The sequence below is a fragment of the Pelodiscus sinensis genome, chromosome 31, assembly GCF_052426305.1.
Source record: "Pelodiscus sinensis isolate ZL-2025 chromosome 31, ASM5242630v1, whole genome shotgun sequence".
NCBI classification, from domain to species: Eukaryota; Metazoa; Chordata; order Testudines; family Trionychidae; genus Pelodiscus; species Pelodiscus sinensis.
In genome coordinates, this window is record NC_143082.1 from 1,915,094 (window position 1) to 1,936,547 (window position 21,454).

The following is a 21,454-nucleotide window of genomic DNA, read 5'->3' on the forward strand; positions in this document are numbered from 1 at the left end:
GGATGGGATGGGGAGCAGGACATGAGGGGGCACTGGGGAGGTTCCTGGGGGCAGGGACAAGGGGGGGCCCCGGGGTCGGGGCCATGCCCAAGAGGGAGAGGACAGAGGCAGGGGCCGTGCCTGGGGCAGCGAGAAGGCCCCGACAGCCCCAGCAGGCCAGGCAGCCCCGGCGGGCGGAGCGAGGGCCAGGCAGCCCCGGCGGGCAGACCGAGGGCCAGGCAGCCCCGGCGGGCGGAGCGAGGGCCAGGCAGCCCCGGCGGGAGGACCGAGGGCCAGGCAGCCCCGGCGGGCGGACCGAGGGCCAGGCAGCCCCGGCGGGCGGACCGAGGGCCAGGCAGCCCCGGCGGGCGGACCGAGGGCCAGGCAGCCCCGGCGGGCGGAGCGAGGGCCAGGCAGCCCCGGCGGGCGGACCGAGGGCCAGGCAGCCCCGGCGGGCGGACCGAGGGCCAGGCAGCCCCGGCGGGCGGAGCGAGGGCCAGGCAGCCCCGGCGGGAGGAGCGAGGGCCAGGCAGCCCCGGCGGGCGGACCGAGGGCCAGGCAGGCAGCCCCGGCGGACGGACCGAGGGCCAGGCAGGCAGCCCCGGCGGGCGGACCGAGGGCCAGGCAGCCCCGGCGGGTGGAGCGAGGGCCAGGCAGCCCCGGCGGGCGGACCGAGGGCCAGGCAGCCAGCCCCGGCGGGCGGAGCGAGGGCCAGGCAGCCAGCCCCGGCGGGCGGAGCGAGGGCCAGGCAGCCCCGGCGGGCAGACCGAGGGCCAGGCAGCCCCGGCGGGCGGAGCGAGGGCCAGGCAGCCCCGGCGGGCGGACCGAGGGCCAGGCAGCCCCGGCGGGCAGACCGAGGGCCAGGCAGCCCCGGCGGGCGGAGCGAGGGCCAGGCAGCCCCGGCGGGCGGAGCGAGGGCCAGGCAGCCCCGGCGGGCGGACCGAGGGCCAGGCAGCCCCGGCGGACGGACCGAGGGCCAGGCAGCCCCGGCGGACGGACCGAGGGCCAGGCAGCCCCGGCGGGCGGACCGAGGGCCAGGCAGCCCCGGCGGGCGGACCGAGGGCCAGGCAGCCCCGGCGGGCGGACCGAGGGCCAGGCAGCCAGCCCCGGCGGGCAGACCGAGGGCCAGGCAGCCCCGGCGGGCGGACCGAGGGCCAGGCAGCCCCGGCGGGCGGACCGAGGGCCAGGCAGCCCCGGCGGGCAGACCGAGGGCCAGGCAGCCCCGGCGGGCGGAGCGAGGGCCAGGCAGCCCCGGCGGGCGGAGCGAGGGCCAGGCAGCCCCGGCGGACGGACCGAGGGCCAGGCAGCCCCGGCGGGCGGACCGAGGGCCAGGCAGCCCCGGCGGGCGGACCGAGGGCCAGGCAGCCCCGGCGGGCGGACCGAGGGCCAGGCAGCCCCGGCGGGCGGACCGAGGGCCAGGCAGCCCCGGCGGGCGGAGCGAGGGCCAGGCAGCCCCGGCGGGCGGAGCGAGGGCCAGGCCAGGCAGCCCCGGCGGGCGGAGCGAGGGCCAGGCCAGGCAGCCCCGGCGGGAGGACCGAGGGCCAGGCCAGGCAGCCCCGGCGGGAGGACCGAGGGCCAGGCCAGGCAGCCCCGGCGGACGGACCGTGTAGCCGACGGGCGTCTCTAGCGGCGTGTTGGGCTTGGGCTGGCAGCTGACGTGGTAGAAGGTGAAGAGCAGGTGGTGATTGTCCGTCAGGGCGGGCGGGATCTGCAGCTTGAACTCCTCGTAGAACTGGGGGCACCTGGGGGGCCAGCGGGCAGTGAGGGGGCCCTGAGCCCTTCCAGCCCTGAAACCCCCAGGCCGCTCCAAGCTGCTCCGGCCCCCCCCATCCCGGAGAGACTCACAGGCTGGGCCCAGCGCCCCCCTCTGCCCAGACACCCTCAGACTGTACCGTATTAACTGAAATAGCCCCCCCAATCCTGCCCACTGTTCCACCCAGACACCCCCAGGCGGGTTACCGTATTAACTGAAATAGCCGCCACCCCCCAATCCTGCCCACTGTCCCACCCAGACACCCCCAGACGGGTTACCGTATTAACTGAAATAGCCGCCACCCCCCAATCCTGCCCACTGTCCCACCCAGACACCCCTAGTCAAGCGACCATATTATCTGAAATAGCCAGCACCCCAAATCCAGCCCACCTCCCCAGACAGGTTACCGTCTTAACTGAAATAGCCCCCCCCCCCAAAGTCCTCAACAGCCCTGCAGGCTGCGCTCACCGGTTGTGATACACCACTGCCGTGTAGGCCTCTTTCGCAAACTCGCTGCAGCTCGACTTGCCGAAGATCACCTGGCAAAGCACAACGGCGTCACACCAGGCGAGGGGCCAGGGGACTTGAACTGGGGCCACCCTGGGCTGGGGGAAGAGACGGGACAGCAACCCAACAGCGGGAGGGGGGAGAGGGACTATGCTGCCTAGGGGATTTAGGCACTAGGTGTGTGTCTAACCACCCTGGACTCTTGGGCCTGAATTTCAGAGTGCCCCATAGAGCATCACCGAGCTGCCCCCCATCTCAGGGCCTGGGTTTGGGGTGTCTGGGGCTGGGCAGCCCTAAGGGGACCAAACTCTCCAGCCAGGCCCCTGAAAATCCCAAGACTGGATGGAGGCTCCGAGCCCAGCAGCCCCTGGGTACCACACCCCTCCTGCTCCTGGGATGGTGCTTTGATGGGGGGCCCCACGGAGCCCGGGGGCGGGGCCACGGCTCACCGGCAGGGCCTGGCTTTGGTCCTCGCCTGCCATGAACTGCACCTTCACGGCGATGTTGCGCACCGAGCCCTGGCGGCTGCTGAAGTTGAGGCTCTGGGGGTAGACGTAGAGCAGGTTCCTGGGGGGCAGGAGAGAGGGGCAGGGTGTCACCGGGCCCCGGGAAGGCCCATTCCCACAGCGGCAGGCTGGGACTGGCTCCTGCCTCCCAGAGGCCTGGGGAGCGAGCCACAACCCCACTACAGGGAGGGAAACTGAGGCAGGCCAAAGGGCAGGGGCCTGGTGCCAAGTCAGAGGAGAGAACCCAGGCGTCCTGCCCCCATCCCTGCCCGACGGTGACTGGGCCGACCCAGAGGCCGCTCCGGAGTGGGTACACAGCGGGGCAAAGCGCCACGGGGCAGCCAGAGGCGTGGGAGAGGAGGGAGAACGGCAGGGGAGGATTTGGGGAATGAGCGGGAGGTTGGTTTGAAACTCCCCCTGCTCAGATGCCAACTCCCATTGCCCAAGTCAGGGCTTGGGGCAGTGAACTGCCCCATATCCTGTCTCAGCTGGAACCCTGGTCTGGGAAGGGAGTGGGGGCTAGTGGTTAGAGCAGGGGGCTGGGAGCCAGGACTCCTGGGGTCTCTCCTTCACTCAGGGAGGGCAGTGGGGGCTACTGGTTAGAGCGGGATAAGGCAGGACTCCAGGGTTCTCTCCGTGGCTCGGGGAGGGCAGTGGGGGCTAGCGGTTAGAGCAGAGGGCCCAGCAGCCAGGACTCCGTGGCTCTCTCCGTGGCTCGGGGAGGGCAGTGGGGGCTAGCGGTTAGAGCAGAGGGCCCAGCAGCCAGGACTCCGTGGCTCTCTCCGTGGCTCGGGGAGGTCAGTGGGGGCTAGCAGTTAGAGCACAGGGCCCAGCAGCCAGGACTCCGTGGCTCTCTCCGTGGCTCGGGGAGGGCAGTGGGGGCTAGCGGTTAGAGCAGAGGGCCCAGCAGCCAGGACTCCGTGGCTCTCTCCGTGGCTCGGGGAGGGCAGTGGGGGCTAGCGGTTAGAGCAGAGGGCCCAGCAGCCAGGACTCCGTGGCTCTCTCCGTGGCTCGGGGAGGGCAGTGGGGGCTAGCAGTTAGAGCAGAGGGCCCAGCAGCCAGGACTCCGTGGCTCTCTCCGTGGCTCGGGGAGGGCAGTGGGGGCTAGCGGTTAGAGCAGAGGGCCCAGCAGCCAGGACTCCGTGGCTCTCTCCGTGGCTCGGGGAGGGCAGTGGGGGCTAGCGGTTAGAGCAGAGGGCCCAGCAGCCAGGACTCCGTGGCTCTCTCCGTGGCTCGGGGAGGGCAGTGGGGGCTAGCGGTTAGAGCAGAGGGCCCAGCAGCCAGGACTCCGTGGCTCTCTCCGTGGCTCAGGGAGGGCAGTGGGGGCTAGCGGTTAGAGCAGAGGGCCCAGCAGCCAGGACTCCGTGGCTCTCTCCGTGGCTCGGGGAGGGCAGTGGGGGCTAGCGGTTAGAGCACAGGGCCCAGCAGCCAGGACTCCGTGGCTCTCTCCGTGGCTCGGGGAGGGCAGTGGGGGCTAGCGGTTAGAGCAGAGGGCCCAGCAGCCAGGACTCCATGGCTCTCTCCGTGGCTCGGGGAAGCGAGCAGGCTCTAGCTGTGAGATCAATGGCTGCCCCCCAGGCCCCCCCCCCCACGCCAGCTGCAGGGAGCGCTGGTGAACACCTGTGGGCTGCCCTCTTCACCTCCCCTTGCCCCCCTGACGCACGCCCCTTTCGCAAGCGCCCTGCCCCGGCCAGGGCCCCGTGACCCAGGGCGGCCGGCGGGACGGGGGCGGGCGCAGCGCCAGCTGCCAAAGTCTGCCTGGCGGCAGGGAGGAGACACTCACCAGACAGCCTGCCCCACGCCGCCCTCCCAATCCCACGTCTGCATCAGGCCATTGCCCGCCTGCCTGCGCCGGAGCCATGCGGAGCCTGGTGCTGCTGCTGGCGCTGCTGCCCCCCGGCCCGGCCCGGCCCCCCCCAGGGGCAGCCCCGCAGGAGGAGCTGGACGTCCTGGTGTACGGGGTGCTACAGCTCAGCCAGGCGCTGCACGAGACCTACAGCGCCACGGGGCAGCAGCTGGAGCAGGCCGGGCGCCGGCTCCGGCTCTGCCAGCACTCGCTGGGGGCCCTGTGGCACCAGGCGCGCCAGGCCCGGCAGGGGGCGGAGGAGCTGCGCGGGGCAGTGCAGGGGCTCAAGGTACCCACCCGCGGCACTGGAGGGGGGGGGGAGCGTTTATTCCTGGCTGTGTCACTTCTTCACGATCTCGGGGTCCAGTGCCATGCCTCAGTTTCCCCAACATTATGGCCGGGGCCTTTGGGTTAGTGCCGGCACAGCCCTAGGGGAGGCCAGCCTGGATCCTGGCCCTGGGGCCCAAGCAGATTTTGGGGCATCTCCCACGTCACCCAGCCCTTCACCATCAGTCCGGAGAGTGGGGCAAGATTACCAGCCCCAGAGGGGGAAACTGAGGCACGACATGGCCTTGCCCTGCCCTCCGCAGCAGACCCAGGGGCAGGAGGCGTTTGATGTCCTGCCCCGGGTCCCTCGCAACACCCCAGGGACGAGCCCCCCGGCCCTCTGCTCTCCCCCCGCCAGGTGGAGGAGCTGGCGCTGCGGCTGCAGACCCACGGCGGGACCCAGGCCCTCCAGGGGGCCCAGGCAGGGCTCCTCCTGCTGGCGGAGCGGCTGACAGAGCTGGAGCGGACGCTGGCCAGCCTGGCGCGCAGGGGTCCCCGGCACGGGGCGGTGGAGCTGGCTGCTCTCAAGGTAACGCCCGTTGGGATGCCCCAAGGGCCGGGCCCCAGGGACTCGCAGGCCAGATCTGCCCAGCCCCAGCCTGGGAGAGACGCTGACGCCTGGTGCGGGGGAGGGGGGGTTAACCCAAGTGGAGCCAGGGGCGGGGGGGCACCATGGGTCCCCTGGCCCGTGTCCAACCCGCTCAGCTCCCCCAGGTCTGACCCCCTTGCCCCTCCCCAGATGCACGTGGAGCAGCAGAGCCTCGCCCTCCGGGCCCTGGCGGGCTCGACCCAGCACCAGCAGCAGCGAGCGGCCCGCCAGGCGCAGCAGCTGGCCCGGCTCCGGGAGCAGGTAAGGCCCCGTGAGGGGGGTCGGGGGAGCTCGGCGCGGATGAGCTGGGGGCAGGCACAAGCTGCTACCCGAGGGGAAACTGAGGCAGAGAGGGGCCTAGCCCAGCTGGGAATAACCCATGTGTCCCAAAGCCCTCGTGCTAGCCACTAGCCCACGCTGCCTACGATCCATGGCCCTGGAGCCAGGGGGCAGAGCCAGGCCTGTCGGAGCCCAAAGCGGTCGGCTCCCTCGGGCGCTGCCCAGGGTGGGGGAAGGGCAGCGTCCCAGCAACACCAGTCCCGCCTGGCTGCCCCACGGGCTCACCCCTCCCCCTCCTGCTGCCCAGCCCCCGCTCACCCTCCCCTCCTCCCCCAGCAGCTGCAGCACCGCACCAGGACATGAGCGGGCCCCCGGCGCCCCCCTGCCCCACGAGCACCCGGCCAGCCGGCCGCGGGACGGACGGGGCCAGCGTGACGAGGGGCCAGCGAGACGAGGGGCCAGCGAGACGAGGGGCCAGCTGGCGGCGGGTGGGTGAGGCCCCCCCCGCCCTGGGAAATAAAGCGACCCACCGGTACGTGGTGTGGGGCACGTAGACCTCGCGGGCCGGGAACTCCAGGATCTCCTTGGTGGGCCGCACCCGGGGGTCCGGGTAGGGCTTGACGTGCAGCAGCTCCGGGGACAGGCAGTACGGGGGGCTCTCGGGCGCCGGCGAGATGTCCACCTTCAGCTGAGCTGGGAGGAGAGGCCGGGGGGCGTGAGGAGCTGGGCCTGGGGGCCCCCCGCGCTGCCCGGCCCTCTGGGCGGGGCTCTGTGGCTGCCCCCAGGCTCCGCCCCCGGGGGCCTTACTGCCGCGTACGGGCCCTCGCCCAGCAAGGCAACGTGTCCCCCTCCCCCGCGGGACCCCTCGGTGCCCCCGCCCCCCTGCACCCCCACCTGTGACAGGCCGCAGGCGGCGCAGCAGCGAGGACGGGCGCCGCATGTCCGCCAGGAACTTGTAGAGATCCTCGTCACTGAGGCGGTCGCCTTCCTGCATGGGCCCGCGGGCGTTAGGGCGAGAAGAGCCGCCGCGTCGGGCCCCCGCCCCCAGAGCCCATGCCCCCCCCATCGCCCCCGCCCCCAGAGCCCATGCCCCCCCCCCATCGCCCCCGCCCCCAGAGCCCATGCCCCCCCCATCGCCCCGCCCCCAGCCCCCCAGCCCCCCCATCCCCCCCCCCCCCCCATCGCCCCGCCCCCAGAGCCCATACCCCCCCATCTCCCTGCCCCCCCCAAAGCCCTTACCCTCATTTCCCGCCCCCAGAGCCCATACCTCCCTCATCTCTCCGAGCCTATAACCTCTCCCACCTCCCCCTACCCACCCCGAGTCCATACAACCCTGTTGGTCCATACCACCACACTGACCTGCCCCCGATCCCATACTGCCCCCAATCACCCTGCCCCCAAATCCAATATGGCCAGCCATACCCACAGCAGCTGCGCCCCAAGTACCCCACCTCCATCCCCTAAGCCCTGCCCCCAACAGGGCCATGCAATCCCCACCGTGACCAGCAGGGGGCGCTTGTCACCTGCTTGAAGAAGTTGGTGACGGTGAGGGTGGCCGGGCGGAAGCTGCCGAAGCTGCCCAGCTCCTCCCCGGCGCTGCCGCGCTCCAGCGTCCGCCGCTTGCGCTCTGCCCAGGTGCCCCTGCGCTCTGCCGGGACAGGAGGGGGGCGCTCACCACGGGCCGGGGGGCTCCACGGGCGGCCCAGCAAGCCCCAGGCACTGCCCTGGCTCCCCCACCCCGGGCTAGAAGATGATGGGTGTCTTGCCTGCCACTGAAATGCAGCCACCTCTGGGGTGGGGCCACAGCTGCCTGGCACCAACCTGCTGCCCTCTGCACCCCCAGGGCCAGGTGGCGCCTCTGCCAATCCCTGGGACCTGGCTACAGATCAGCCCCCTGCAGCCCAACACCCTCCCAAACCCCCACCCCCTCACCGAGTCCCCCCCGGCAGCCCAGCGCCCCCCTCCGAGCCCCCTCCCCCTCCCTGCAGCCCAGACCCCACCGAGCCCCCTCCCCCTCCCTGCAGCCCAGCCCCTAGCGCCACGCTGGGGCACAGGGCTCAGACTGAGGGAGGGCAGAGCCCCTGGGCCCCAGGCCCGGCTCGGGGGGCCGATGGCAGGGCTCACCGCTCTCGGCCTCCGCGGCGTCGCGCTCCAGGGGCCCGGCGGTGCTAACGATGTTCAGGAGGTGGATGGCCGTCCAGGCGAAGGGCATGCGGTACCGGCCCAGGCGGCTGCAGAACGTCTCCGCCGCCCCACGCAGCTTCTCCAGCTTCTCCTTGTTCTGGGGTGGGGGCCGCGAGAAACCAGCTCAGCCCCACCCAGCCCCTGGGGAGCACCGACTGCCAGGACGCCTGGTGTCTCTCCCCAGTGCCGGGAGGCCAGTAGGGGCTAGTGGTTAGCGCGGGGGGGGGGGGGGGGAGGGACAGGGAACCAGGACGCCTGGGGTCTCTCCCCAGTGCCAGGAGGGCAGTAGGGGCTAGTGGTTAGCGGGGGGGGGGGGGACAGGGAACCAGGACGCCTGGGGTCTCTCCCCAGTGCCAGGAGGGCAGTAGGGGCTAGTGGTTAGCGCGGGGGGGGAGGGGGGAGGAGACAGGGAACCTGGACTCCTGGGTGTTCTCTCTAGCTATGGGAGGGGAGTGGGGGCTAGTGGTTAGAGCAGGGGCTGGGAACCAGGACTCCTGGGCTCTCTCCCTAGCTCTGGGAAGGAAGTATGGTCTAGTGGTTGGAGCAGAGGCAGGGACAATTGGGACCCCAGAAAACAGCCTGGCCTGTGCTCAGGCCCTGGGACAGAGGCCCAGGCATGGGGTGGAGGGGCCGAGTTCGAGGGACCCGCCCCACCTGTCACAGCCCAGCGGGCCCCGGGGCTGCCCCTACCTTGGCTGCGTCCGTCTCCTTCAGGACCATGTAGGGCTCACAGCAGTCGCCGATGTCGCCCTGCTGCAGCACCTTCTCCAGCTGGGGGAGACGAGCAAAGCGTGACCCACGGGGGAGGGCAGCGGGGCCCAGCGGTTAGAGCGGGGGCCGGGAGCGGAGCTCACCTTGAGCACCAGGAAGATGTCGGGGGAGGGGTAGGTGATGGAGAAGATGGCGGAGCGCGCCAGCGTGGAGATGGCCGGGTGGGCGCCGTGCGCCCGTAGCAGCCCCTTCGTCTGCTCCGAGTTCAGGTCGAAGTAGAAGTTCTCCGAGATCTGGGGAGGGAGCAAAAGTCAGAGCAGGAGACGGCCCGTGCTAGGCCCCGCCCCTCACCCGCATCCCTGCCCTGGCCCCGCCCCTGGCCCCGCCCCTCACCCGCATCCCTGCCCTGGCCCCGCCCCTCACCCGCATCCCTGCCCCTGCCCAGGCCCCGCCCCTCATCCGCATCCCTGCCCTGGCCCCGCCCCTCACCCGCATCCCTGCCCCTGCCCAGGCCCCGCCCCTCACCCGCATCCCTGCCCCTGCCCAGGCCCCGCCCCTCCCTGCCCCTCCCTGCCCCCGCCCAGGCCCCGCCCCTCACCCGCATCCCTGCCCCCGCCCCCCAGGCCCCGCCCCTCACCCGCATCCCTGCCCCCGCCCCTCACCCGCCCCTCATACGCATCCCTGCCCCTGCCCAGGCCCCACCCCTCACCTGCAACTCTGCCCCGCCCCTGGCCCAAGCCCCGCCCCTCACCCACATGCCTGCCCCTGGCCTAGACAATACAGCCCAGGCTCCCCCCCAAGCCCTGCCCCCCACCCCATGCCTGGCTCACTGGGCCATTGGCACCTTTTTCTTTTCCTTGACGTCGTAGAGGGCGAGGGTCCCGAACATGGGCTCGATCTCGATCTCAAACCTGGTGCCAGAGAGACGTGGGCGGGTCAGGGCGAGCCCCACAACCAACAGCCCCCTGGGGGCCCCACCCCACTGCGGCCGGGCAGGCTGGGAGCCGGGTCACCTGGGTTCCATTCCTGGATCTGCCCTGACTCACTTTGCAGTCATGGCCAAGCCCCACCTCCAGCGCCTCAGTTTCCCCATCACTACGCCCCCCCGCCCCACCCCCCACGCCCGCAGCCCCAGAGACGAGCAAAGCTCAGCACGAGCATCCCAGGCCCCCAACACCCGGCCGCTCCTCCTCTCCACCCCACCAGGAGCGCGACTTACTTGAGCGACAGGCACTTCACCAGGATCCGCTGGCCAAAGTGCTCCCGGGGCTCCTCGGGCAGGGTGCAGCGCTCCACCGCCTCGTCCTGCCGGCCGGCGCAGCCGTGAGAGCGGCCCCCGAACCCCGCGCCGCCGCCCGGCGCCCCCAGCCGCCCCCGCGCCGCCGCCCGGCGCCCCCAGCCGTCCCCGCGCCGCCGCCCGGCGCCCCCAGCCGTCCCCGCGCCGCCGCCCGCGCGCCCCCCGCGCCGCCGCCCGGCGCCCCCAGCCGTCCCCGCGCCGCCGCCCGGCGCCCCCAGCCGTCCCCGCGCCGCCGCCCGGCGCCCCCAGCCGTCCCCGCGCCGCCGCCCCCAGCCGTCCCCGCGCCGCCGCCCGGCGCCCCCAGCCGTCCCCGCGCCGCCGCCCCCAGCCGTCCCCGCCCGGCTCTGCCACCACCCCACGTGCCACCCATGGCAAGTCACAGCCCCCGTGCCTCAGTTTCCCCTCCCCTCAGGAGCTCTCTGGGTTGGGGACGGTTTGCCAAGAGCCCAGCGCGCCGGAGGGGGGAGCTGTTTCCTGCCCCCAGTTCAGGCAGGCGCCGGGCGGGACTCACCTCGTCGGGGATGGGGAAGAGGGCCAGCAGCTCCGGGGGCCGGTTCTCCTTGCGCAGCTCCTCGTTGCGCCGGTCCACCTCCTCGACGGGCGTGGGCTCCAGCAGGGCCAGCAGCAGCGGGTCGGCCGCCGAGCTCCGCAGGTCGAAGATGCTGGAGGCCCAGCTGCCCCGGGGCGTGTCGTCCAGGGAGGGCGAGCGGCGCTTCAGCTCCTCCTGGGGGGGAAGAGAGCCGTCTGGGCCGGTCCCCCCCCAGGCTGGCCCAGCCCGCAGTCCCCCGGCCCCAGCACTGCCCCTCCCAGCCAGGCCCCCCCAGGGGCGCTCCCCGCCCCCCCAGCCTCCTCACCGGCTCCTCCTCCGCCTGGTCCAGCTCGAAGACCTGCCGGGGCAGCCCCCTCTGGCGCTGCCGCTGCCGTTCGGCCGTGTGGGGGCTGCACATGGTGCTGAGGGGCTGGTACCTGGGCACGGGGAGCCTGGGTTACGCTCAGCGCCCAGCCGGCGCCCCCCACGCCCCCAGCAGGCTATTGGCCCCAGGGAAGGGGCAGAGTCGCCCCAGCATGGTGGGGGAACCCCCTGCGGGTGCCTCCGGCCAAGGGAGGGAGCGGGCGTGGCCATCTCCCACCTGTGCCCGCTAGCAGCTCTGACACCCCCGGGGGCTCCGTGCCTCGGTTTCCCTATCTGGAAGAACAGGACTCAGCTGCTGGGTAACGTGGGCTGACGGACGGACAGGCAGGGGATGGCGACCTGCCCGCTGTCCCTGGCCGCACCCATCTCCGGAACCAGGCAGAGCCGAGCCAGGCCGGGCCGACGGAGCCCCGGGAGAAACAAGGCCCCTTTCGGCAGGGGCTGAGCAGATCCGGTTCCCGGGGGTTCGGAGCCCACGGCGGGCAGCCGGCTCCGGCACAGCTCTGGCGTGCTGGGCCCATCCCCCTGGCCTCCCGCCAGGCACGGAACGAGCAGCCATTTCCGCCCGCGGGGAGCGGCTCCACAGCACCGAGAAGCCGTCAGGCCCTGGGGACCGAGGGCTCGGCTCACCCGGCGCCGGCGCCCCGGCCACTTACTTCCTCCGCACCACGAGCCAGTCCTGCGTGTAGACCTGCACCGCGGCCCGCACGCGGCCATCGAGCAAACTGGCGGGAGGGAAACGCGCCGAGTCAGCGGCCGCATGTCCCGCCCCCTCCCCTACCTCAGTTTCCCCACCTGTAGCAGTGGGGTGACTCGAGAGGCGGGGGAAGGGGGCTGGCAGTCTCTGCCGGCATTAATTACAACGCGCTCGTTGGCGGGAGCATTAGCTTAGCCCTGGGTGGAGGCGTGGGGGGGAGGGGGACAGGGTTCAAATGGCCCATCCCAAAGTGCCCCCGAGGCCGGGGCCATGCCAGTCCCAGGGGGCCGGCAAGGGGGCGAGGCAGGGGGCGGGCCATGGGCTGGGAGCCAAGAATTCATGAGCGCTCATATTCCAAATCCCCACCCCTTAGCCCCATCCCTCTAGGCTGTACAACCTAAGCTCCGCCCCTTAGCCTGAGCCCCGCCCCTCCTGTCTGTATAGCTGCAGCCCCACCCCTTAGCCTGAGCCCCGCCCCTCCTGTCTGTGTAGCTGCAGCCCCGCCCCTTAGCCTGAGCCCCGCCCCTCCTGTCTGTATAGCTGCAGCCCCGCCCCTTAGCCTGAGCCCCGCCCCTCCTGTCTGTATAGCTGCAGCCCCGCCCCTTAGCCTGAGCCCCGCCCCTCCTGTCTGTATAGCTGCAGCCCCGCCCCTTAGCCTGAGCCCCGCCCCTCCTGTCTGTGTAGCTGCAGCCCCGCCCCTTGGCCTGAGCCCCGCCCCTCCTGTCTGTATAGCTGCAGCCCCGCCCCTTAGCCTGAGCCCCGCCCCTCCTGTCTGTATAGCTGCAGCCCCGCCCCTTGGCCTGAGCCCCGCCCCTCCTGTCTGTATAGCTGCAGCCCCGCCTCTTAGCCTGAGCCCCGCCCCTCCTGTCTGTGTAGCTGCAGCCCCGCCCCTTGGCCTGAGCCCCGCCCCTCCTGTCTGTGTAGCTGCAGCCCCGCCCCTTGGCCTGAGCCCCGCCCCTCCTGTCTGTATAGCTGCAGCCCCGCCTCTTAGCCTGAGCCCCGCCCCTCCTGTCTGTATAGCTGCAGCCCCGCCTCTTAGCCTGAGCCCCGCCCCTCCTGTCTGTATAGCTGCAGCCCCGCCCCTTAGCCTGAGCCCCGCCCCTCCTGTCTGTATAGCTGCAGCCCCGCCTCTTAGCCTGAGCCCCGCCCCTCCTGTCTGTATAGCTGCAGCCCCGCCTCTTAGCCTGAGCCCCGCCCCTCCTGTCTGTATAGCTGCAGCCCCGCCCCTTAGCCTGAGCCCCGCCCCTCCTGTCTGTATAGCTGCAGCCCCGCCCCTTAGCCTGAGCCCCGCCCCTGCTGTCTGTGTAGCTGCAGCCCCACCCCTCCTGTCTGTGTAGCTGCAGCCCCGCCCCTTAGCCTGAGCCCCGCCCCTCCTGTCTGTGTAGCTGCAGCCCCGCCCCTTAGCCTGAGCCCCGCCCCTCCTGTCTGTGTAGCTGCAGCCCCGCCCCTTAGCCTGAGCCCCGCCCCTCCTGTCTGTGTAGCTGCAGCCCCACCCCTCCTGTCTGTATAGCTGCAGCCCCGCCCCTTAGCCTGAGCCCCGCCCCTCCTGTCTGTGTAGCTGCAGCCCCGCCCCTTAGCCTGAGCCCCGCCCCTCCTGTCTGTGTAGCTGCAGCCCCGCCCCTTAGCCTGAGCCCCGCCCCTCCTGTCTGTATAGCTGCAGCCCCGCCCCTTAGCCTGAGCCCCGCCCCTCCTGTCTGTGTAGCCCAGGCCATGCTGCTTCGTCGGAGCCTCCCCACTACAGGCTGGTGAGGCCCCTGGTGCCTCAGTTTCCCCCTAGGGAGGACCACACTTGGCGCTCGCACTGGGAGTGGTGGCCACACATTAAACGCTGTGAGACGTAAGCCCTGTGCTAGACGCGCTGCCCCCTGCTGGTGGCTGGGCAGTACTGAGGTGCTAACCCGCGGCCGAAGGGAGCATCAGGGCCGGTCCCCCCACACACTGCTCAGGAGCAAGCCCCGGCCCAGACACCCACCCCTCGTCGGGCACCCCCGACTCCAGCGTGCGACACTCCCGGGGCTCCCGGACCACCTCCAGGTCATCCTCAGGGAACTCGACCAGGTCCCGGAGCGGGCCAGGCTCCACCTCCGGGGGGTGGGCCGCCAGGTACTCCTCGAAGTCCACCGGCTCCACCACCTCCGTCAGCGGCACCTGGGGGCAGATCCGTTCATGGGGGGGGTCCCAGCACAGCAAGGCCAGCTCTTCGCAGGCCCCTGCCCGGGCCCCCAGGGCGAGAGCTTCTCCCCTGCTACCGGCGACAGCAGTGAGCAGGGAGCCAGGACTCCTGGGTTCTCTCCCCGGCTCTGAGAGGGCAGGGGGGCCTCGTGGTTGGAGCAGGAGACTCCTGGGTTCTCTCCCCGGCTCTGAGAGGGCAGGGGGGCCTAGTGGTTGGAGCAGGAGACTCCTGGGTTCTCTCCCCAGCTCTGAGAGGGCAGGGGGGCCTCGTGGTTGGAGCAGGAGACTCCTGGGTTCTCTCCCCGGCTCTGAGAGGGCAGGGGGGCCTAGTGGTTGGAGCAGGAGACTCCTGGGTTCTCTCCCCGGCTCTGAGAGGGCAGGGGGGCCTCGTGGTTGGAGCAGGAGACTCCTGGGTTCTCTCCCCAGCTCTGAGAGGGCAGGGGGGCCTAGTGGTTGGAGCAGGAGACTCCTGGGTTCTCTCCCCGGCTCTGAGAGGGCAGGGGGGCCTAGTGGTTGGAGCAGGAGACTCCTGGGTTCTTCCACCAACGCTCAGACACTGGGTATATTTTGGGTACCGCACCCGGCTCCTGTAGCGAGATGCACTGACTGGGAATACACCACCCCCTAGCGCCCCCCACACCGCTCCCCTTGGGCGTGCTCCCAGCTCGGGGGGGGGGGGGGGGCGCATCCGGGCTGGGCGGGGGCCGCCCTGGCTGGCGGGCACAGGGCCACGGGTAACACCGGCCAGCTGTGCCGGAGGAATCTCAGCACAGAGCAGCCAGGCAGGAAGTGAGGGCAAGACACCGAAACCACACGGGAAAGGGAAAGGGAAACCGAGGCGGTTAGCGCTACAGCGCACCGGCGTCCTCTCGCTTGGCGCCAGGCCAGCCTCCCGCCCAGGCTCAGGGGGGCCCCCCGGGAGAGGGACCAACAGGGCTGGAGAGAGAACCCAGGCGTCCTGGCTCCCAGCCCCTCCCCGCTGTAACCACTAGACCCCACTGCCCTGCTTAGCAGCTCCACCATGAATGGCTGTATGGGAGGCTCGTCCTTGTTCCCTGCCCAGCGGTAAACAAGCCCCCACGCGCCTTGCCACGGCCTTGCTGCCGAGCAGGGGCCACGAGCCGGCTCCGGCAGCGGCTCCCAGCAGGCAGGAGAGGCCGGGCCTTTCCCCGCCGCGCCCGCAGGTTCAATGCCCGCAGCTCCCGGCCCCCACGAACCATGCACGGAGCGTGGGGTGTCCAGCCACGCAGGCCAGCAGGAGCCGTGGGCAGGGCGGGGCCGGGGAGGTAGAGCCAATGGCAGGAGCCGGCACTAAGGTCCCCCAACGTGGCTGGGCCACGGGCAGAGCCAGGATCTGGGGGGGGGGCGGGGGGGGGGGGGGGAGACACGACTTACCAGCTGCTGGGAGCTGCTGCGCTTCTTGGAGAGCTGCGGGGACGCGCCGTGCTCCCGGGACACCTGCTTCCGCACCTCGGCCGCCACCGTCCTGCAAGAGAGTCGGGTCAGGGCGGGAGCCGCCCGGGCGAGGCCTGGAGCCCAGAGAGCCGGCGTCGCCGGGGCCGCAGGCTGGCCTGGGCACCTGCAGCTTCACAGCCGGCCCTGCCCCGCAGCAGGGGACACTGAGGCACAGCGCAGGGAAAAGTCCCCCAACAAGTCACAGCTGGGAACAGACCCCAGGAGGCCTTCCTGTCTCCCGGTCGTCTGGTCTAACCGCTAGGGCACACAGCCACGCAGAACAGACCCCAGGAGTCCGGGCTGGCAGCCCCTCCCCGTGCCCGCCAGCGCAGACCGGATCCAGCAAGGCCTGCGCTACACGTTACTGAGCCGGGGGAGGGGCACTTCCCAGCCCCTCCCCGCCCAGCTTGGCTCCGCGAGTCGCTCCAAGGCCGGGGGTAGCGCTGGCAAGTCCGGGGGAGCATCCCTGGTTCTTCAGAGCTTGGATTTTCACCCCCCTTCTCTCCGCAATGCGCCTGAGGACGCCCGGGCTCTGCCACCAACTCCCTGGGTGGCCTTGGGCAAGTACCAGTGCGGCCCTGTGCCTCAGTTTCCCCACCTATAACATGAGGATACGAGCCTTTGTCTCTTCTCTCTTTTATGGGGCGCATGGGGGCAAGAGCCGTCCCTCACTCGGCCTATGCAGCGCCCGACCCCACGGGAATCCAATCACGGGGGGCCCCTACGCAATACCACAACACACCACCCTGCTGGGGGGGGGGGGGGGGACACACCGGGCACGGGGGCAGCAGATCTGCCAGCTCTCTCCACAGGAGCTCCCCATGCGCCTCATTGTACAGATGGGGAAACTGAGGTACGGAGCAGTGCAGGGGCTTGCCCCGGGACACCCCGCAGGCAGGAGAGAACCCAGGAGTCCTGCGCCCCAGGCACAGAGGGGCCACCCCTCCTAGAGGCCCCCCGTGCGAAAGGAGACGAGCGAGCCCTGCCCCGGCTCCCCGTGCTGCCAGGCGGCCCCATGCCCAGGCCCTCCCCGGGGCACAGAGCGCAGGCGCCGGGCGGGCTGGGGACCCGGGAGCTGCTGTAAGGGGCGAGGCAGGTCTCCTGCTTCAAGCAACAATGTGTATGGAGGGGAGTGGGGCCTAGTGGTTAGAGGGGGGAGAGGCTGGGAGCCAGGACTCCTGGATTCCATCCCTAGCTCGGGGGGGGGGGGGGACGACGAGTCAGATTTCAACTTTTCAATGGGGGGGGTATCAGTCAGACCAAGGGCCCGAGCCACCCCCCTCAGAAACGGGGCCACGGCGCCTTCTGGGTCCCCACTCGCCCCTGGGAAACCGAGGCCCCGAGAGACCTCGGGGGGGAACCGGGGACGCCTCCAGGTGTCCGAGGCCCGGCTCAATACCCGGCCACCATCAGCGCGGCAGCATCCGCCCGGGTGGCAGCGCTAGGCAGTGCCACTTGGTACCACCAGCTGCCACGGAGCAGCTGCTGCCGCCCGCGCTCCCCCCGCCCGGCTCAGCAGCTGTTTTCCAGCCGGGCTCCCACGCTCTGGGTCCAAGGAGGAGGGGGCTGATGGGGAGGGCAGAGTTGTCGGGGCAGCAGGCAGGCCCAGGGTCCCGAGCAAACCCCGGCAGGACCCCGGCCTCCTACCCCGGGACAATAAAACCAAACGCCTCCGCCGGCCGCGCCCCAAAGCAAACGGGGCCCCGAGACGGGCGCGGGCTCCGGGGGCTCGCACGGGGCCGCCCACGCCGGGGCAGCGGCGCCCCCAGCGGGAGGCCGTCGTGAGCAGCGTCGGGATTTCGGCGCCCAGGGATGGGAGCACGTGCAAAGGGGGCACAGCGCCCCCTAGTGGGGCACGGGGCTCGGCACCCCCAAGGAGAGAGCGCCCCCTATGGGGCGGGCCCAGCTCCAGTCCTGGGGCGGCCGGAAGCCAGGGCCAGACGCACTCAGGCCGGGAACCAGGGCACGTGGCGCCTCCTGCCCCAGCCACGTTCAAATCCAGACGGGGGGCTGCGTACGGTCAGGCCCCACAGCGGCTCCCCGGAGCCCTGGATTCTGCAAGTCCGGGGGCCCAGCCACGGGGCAGGACACAGTGGGGCCCTTTCAGACAGGGAAACTGAGGCAAAGAAGGACACTGGCTCAAAGCCAGCAAGGCCAGGCTGGTCTTTGAGTCACCAAGGCGACACCTCCATGGTCACTCCGGGCACGGAGGGGGTGGGAAAGGCCTGGAAAAACCCCAACCCAAGTGATGCGCCCTAGGGGAACCCCTGGACCCAGATCGGGACCCCGCCTCCTGCTGCCCAGAGACAAGCCCTGCCCCAAGGCACTTACAATCAATCCCAGCAAGGCACAGAGCAGGAGGGGAAACTGAGGCACTGGGCAGTGACGTGACCCATCCCGCGTCGCCCAGCAGGCTGCTCTGCTGTGGTACCAATTGCCTGGGGCCGGACGAGCTCAAGGGAGGCTGGAGAAACCGGAGGGCGCTGGACAGGAGCAGGTTGGAGCTGGCGGGCCCAGGCTGAGCGCACCCACAGGCCAGCTCTGGGGGCCCGGGGCTGGAAACAACCTGCTGGGGGGAGTCGAGCTCAGGGACAGGCCAGACACTGTGTCACTTATGGGTGTTGTGAGAGCACCTTGGGGTGCCCTGCCCGAGAATGGATCTTTACCCCCCCCCCCCCCCACACACTGTGCCAAGAGCTGCATGGATCCCGGACCAGGGACCCCCCCCCCCCCAGTGCCGCAGAGCCCCGGCCGGAAAGGTGACAGTCTGCTGGGACAAGGAGGGGTGAAAAGAACATTCTGCCCATTCTGGCAGCTGGAGGAACAGGGGCCAAGAGAGAGCAGGGGCAGGCTGGCGCAGTGGTTAGAGCTGAGGCCTGTGATTTGCAGGGACGGGGCCAGGCAAGTCCCTGGGACAAGCAAATGAGACCTGCCCAAGGTATCCTGCAGCCCCCCGCCCCCCCGCCAAGTGCCCCACGGGCTGCCTGGCCCACACCCCGCCTGCGCCCGGCTCGGGGGAAGAGGAAGCCGAGAGCAGCAGGGGAGGGAGAGCCCGGAGCCCCTGAATTATTCACCTGCACCTACTGCCGGCTCGCGGCCAGTGAGCGAGGTCACCCCCGGGCCGGCCGTGTCCCTCCTGCTCCCCAGCAACTCGCGCCCACGACTGGCCGGTGCCCGCCGGGCTGGGGAGCCAAGCCGCACGGGGGGGGGGGGGGGGAGGGCAGGGAGAGAGACGCTGCCCAAAGCCCAGCCCGCAGGCAGGGAACGAAGCCGGCGCAGTTCAACGTCCACTAACTGCTACCTGAACGCGACCGGCGGGACGGAGCGCCCGGCTGCCTGCCTGCAAGACCCGGCCCGGAGCATTAGCCCTGCGCTTCACAAACTGGAGGAAAAGCCAGACACACAGAGAGACACAGAGAGACACAGAGACACACAGAGAGACAGACACAGAGAGACACAGACACAGAGAGACAGACACAGACACACACAGAAACACACAGAGAGAGACAGACACACACACAGGCACAGACACACACAGACACACGCACACACAGGCACAGAGACACACAGACACACACACACAGGCACAGAGAGACACACAGAGAGACAGACACACACACAGGCACAGAGAGACAGACTCAGCCCTGGCTGGGTTGGTTTAGTTGGGATTGGTCCTGCTTTGGGCGGGGGGCTGGACTTGATGCCTCCTGAGGTCTCTGCGAGCCCTGGGATTCTATGACTGACACACACACACACACACACACACACACACACACACACACACACACACTCGCCAAAGCAGACAACCCAACAAAGCCCAACAGGGAGCCAGGAAAGGGCCGAATTTCCTTCCGCCAGGAAGCAACAAACATGCCAGCGAGGGGCTGGCCGGCCGGGCCGGGAAGGGGGGAGGCGCCAGGCTCCAAAGGGGCACCCTAGTGAAGATCCTGGTGCGACCGTTCTCGTTGCACGGCGCCGGGCCGGGAAGGGGGGAGGCGCCAGGCTCCAAAGGGGCACCCTAGTGAAGATCCTGGTGCGACCGTTCTCGTTGCACGGCGCCGGGCCGGGAAGGGGGGAGGCGCCAGGCTCCAAAGGGGCACCCTAGTGAAGATCCTGGTGCGACCGTTCTCGTTGCACGGCGCCGGGCCGGGAAGGGGGGAGGCGCCAGGCTCCAAAGGGGCACCCTAGTGAAGATCCTGGTGCGACCGTTCTCGTTGCACGGCGCCGGGCCGGGAAGGGGGGAGGCGCCAGGCTCCAAAGGGGCACCCTAGTGAAGATCCTGGTGCGACCGTTCTCGTTGCACGGCGCTCGCCGGCTCGTGCGGGCCCCAGGGCCAGTGCGGGCCAGGCAGCGTCGACAGCCCGGCCATACGAGGCTCCTCTGCGCCTGGCCCCCTTCCCAAGCCCCGTCCAGACCAGGTTCCACCCACACGCTGGGGCGGGAGGCAAACCCCAGGGATATCCCACCTGACCAGGCGCCCCCCTACTGAAACACAGAGTCTGCCAGGCCACAGACAGCGTGAGGCTCGGGCACCAACCCGGCCCCCGTGCAACACTAGCATTTCACGAGAGGACGCGTGCGTGCGAAGCAGGCAGGGAGAGCTGGGAGCCCTGTCCTTCGGGCTGGGGCTGGGGTTCAGCTCGCACGTTCTGCAGGGGGAGGGGGACTCCAGTTCCCAGGACCCCCGATCCCACATCTTTGGAAAAAGGCTCCCATCTGGCGGGGGGGGGGGGGGGCTCACACTTCTAGCTGGGGGGCAGGGAGATGCCAACTGGGACCTGGCAGGGGACTGGCCCCCCCCCCCCGCTAGGAAGCTTTCTAGCCCCCCATGCGCATCTTGGGGGACCCCTCCCAGCCTGCACCTGGCAGGAGGGGCCCTGCGGGGAGGATCCGGGGACACCAGCGACTGAGGGGGAGGGGCAGCTGCAGTGCTGGGGGTGCCCCAGGGTGCTCTGGTCTGTGGGTGGGTGCCCCAAGGGGCGGGCCTGGGGGCGCTGGGTGGGGGGCCCGGAGCAGGGGCACCCCCGGCTCTTACCGGCTGATGCGCTGAGCGCAGGGGGGACGCCGGCAAGGGCCCGGGGGGGGGGGGCGAGACCGGGGGCGTAGGGCGGGCGGGCGCTGGGGTGTTCGGGGCGGGGGGGCCCGAGGGGGTGCCGGGCGGGGGGGCTGGGGGGTGCCAGGGGGGCGCAGGGCCCGACGGTACCCGGGGGAGCGCAGGGCGGGGGGCGCTGGGGTGCCCGGGGGGGCCCGCGGGGGGGCGCAGGGCGGGGGGCGCTGGGGGGTCCGGGGGGGCCGCGGGGGGGGGCGCAGGGCGGGGGTGCCCGCGGGGGGGCGCAGGGCGGGGGGCGCTGGGGGGTCCGGGGGGCCCGCGGGGGGGCGCAGGGCGGGGGGCCCTGCCGGGGGGGCCCGCGGGGGGGCTCTCACCGGCTGATGCGCTGGGCGAAGGCGCGTCGCTCCGGGGCCGCCATGTGGCTCCGTCCCTGCGGCCGGGCCGGGCTGGGCGGCACCTTCCGGGTCCGTCCGCCCGCACCGCGCCGCCCCCTGCCGGCCGAGCCCTGGAGCGCCCCGGCCCCTATGGGGCGCCCCGCGCGCGACGCTGCAGGCGGACCCCTATGGAACGCGCCCATAGGCGCCCGTGGGCAGCTGCGGCCGGGGCAGAGACTATTTCCCTAGGAATCCCCGTGGGCCCCCAGGGAGAGCTCTGACCCTAGAGCAGCCTCTCCCCCTGCGCTGGGGGAGCTGGGAAGGGGGGCTGGGCTGGGGGTCCTTTGCTTGGAGAGCGGGGCTGGCCCCCACAGCCCAGGCCAGCCCCCAGGTGAGGGGAGCCCTGCATGGATCCAAGGAGCCGTCACTGGCTGCAGGGTCCTTCCCCAGACCCCAACCAAAATCAAGCTCCCAGCGGGCCGGGCGCTGGCTGAGATCAGGGTCCCCTTCGGCCGTTGCTCCACAGACAGATCAGAAGAGGCTGCCCCGTCACAATTAGCTCCCTGCCTAACGAGACGAAAAGCAGGCAGGGAAACTGAGGCACAGAGCGGGCCGGGTATTTGGCCAAGGTCTCCCAGCACGTCGCCTCCTGCCTGCAGTTGGGGTCACCCCCCTCACACAACGTCAGTGTCTGGTGGGGCACCGGGGTGTCTGGGGGAACTGGGGGCAGTACCGGGAAGGACAACCCAAAGGACTCCAGCAGACAATCCCACGGCTGGGAAGGGGAGAGGAGGGCTGTCCCTGCCCACTCCCGC

The 21,454-nt window shown here is 71.2% G+C and overlaps 2 protein-coding genes across 12 annotated transcripts in view; one reads left to right on the plus strand and one right to left on the minus strand.

The window, feature by feature from the left end:
* DOCK6 (dedicator of cytokinesis 6) overlaps positions 1–20,792 on the minus strand; it is a 48,037-nt gene extending 27,245 nt beyond the window's left edge. For all 9 annotated transcript variants that reach the window (XM_089774716.1, XM_089774715.1, XM_089774713.1 and 6 more), the window contains exons 1-17: positions 20,640–20,792; positions 15,156–15,246; positions 13,561–13,736; positions 11,548–11,616; positions 10,833–10,944; positions 10,490–10,702; positions 9,901–9,986; positions 9,526–9,592; positions 8,825–8,974; positions 8,661–8,741; positions 7,911–8,067; positions 7,310–7,434; positions 6,681–6,774; positions 6,317–6,479; positions 2,689–2,806; positions 2,201–2,271; positions 1,583–1,721 (exon numbers count right to left, since the gene is read on the minus strand). In XM_089774716.1, coding sequence (XP_089630842.1) covers positions 1,583–1,721; positions 2,201–2,271; positions 2,689–2,806; positions 6,317–6,479; positions 6,681–6,774; positions 7,310–7,434; positions 7,911–8,067; positions 8,661–8,741; positions 8,825–8,974; positions 9,526–9,592; positions 9,901–9,986; positions 10,490–10,702; positions 10,833–10,944; positions 11,548–11,616; positions 13,561–13,736; positions 15,156–15,246; positions 20,640–20,683 — 1,956 coding nt within the window. In that variant the 5' untranslated portion in view covers positions 20,684–20,792. The remainder of the gene's footprint in view (positions 1–1,582; positions 1,722–2,200; positions 2,272–2,688; positions 2,807–6,316; positions 6,480–6,680; positions 6,775–7,309; positions 7,435–7,910; positions 8,068–8,660; positions 8,742–8,824; positions 8,975–9,525; positions 9,593–9,900; positions 9,987–10,489; positions 10,703–10,832; positions 10,945–11,547; positions 11,617–13,560; positions 13,737–15,155; positions 15,247–20,639) is intronic.
* On the plus strand, positions 4,605–6,346 carry ANGPTL8 (angiopoietin like 8). 3 transcript variants are annotated; one of them, XR_016348164.1, is made up of 5 exons: positions 4,605–4,880; positions 5,277–5,447; positions 5,658–5,768; positions 6,123–6,219; positions 6,252–6,346. XR_016348164.1 is itself a non-coding variant. In XM_089774720.1 (4 exons), the coding sequence occupies exons 1-4, from the start codon at positions 4,605–4,607 to the stop codon at positions 6,147–6,149; spliced, it is 585 nt and encodes a 194-aa protein (XP_089630846.1). In that variant the 3' UTR covers positions 6,150–6,346. The 3 variants fall into 3 exon arrangements, 1 of the variants encoding a protein (XP_089630846.1); XR_016348165.1 differs by having other exon boundaries at positions 6,126–6,219; XM_089774720.1 differs by having other exon boundaries at positions 6,123–6,346.
* Positions 20,793–21,454: the final 662 nt, after the last annotated feature.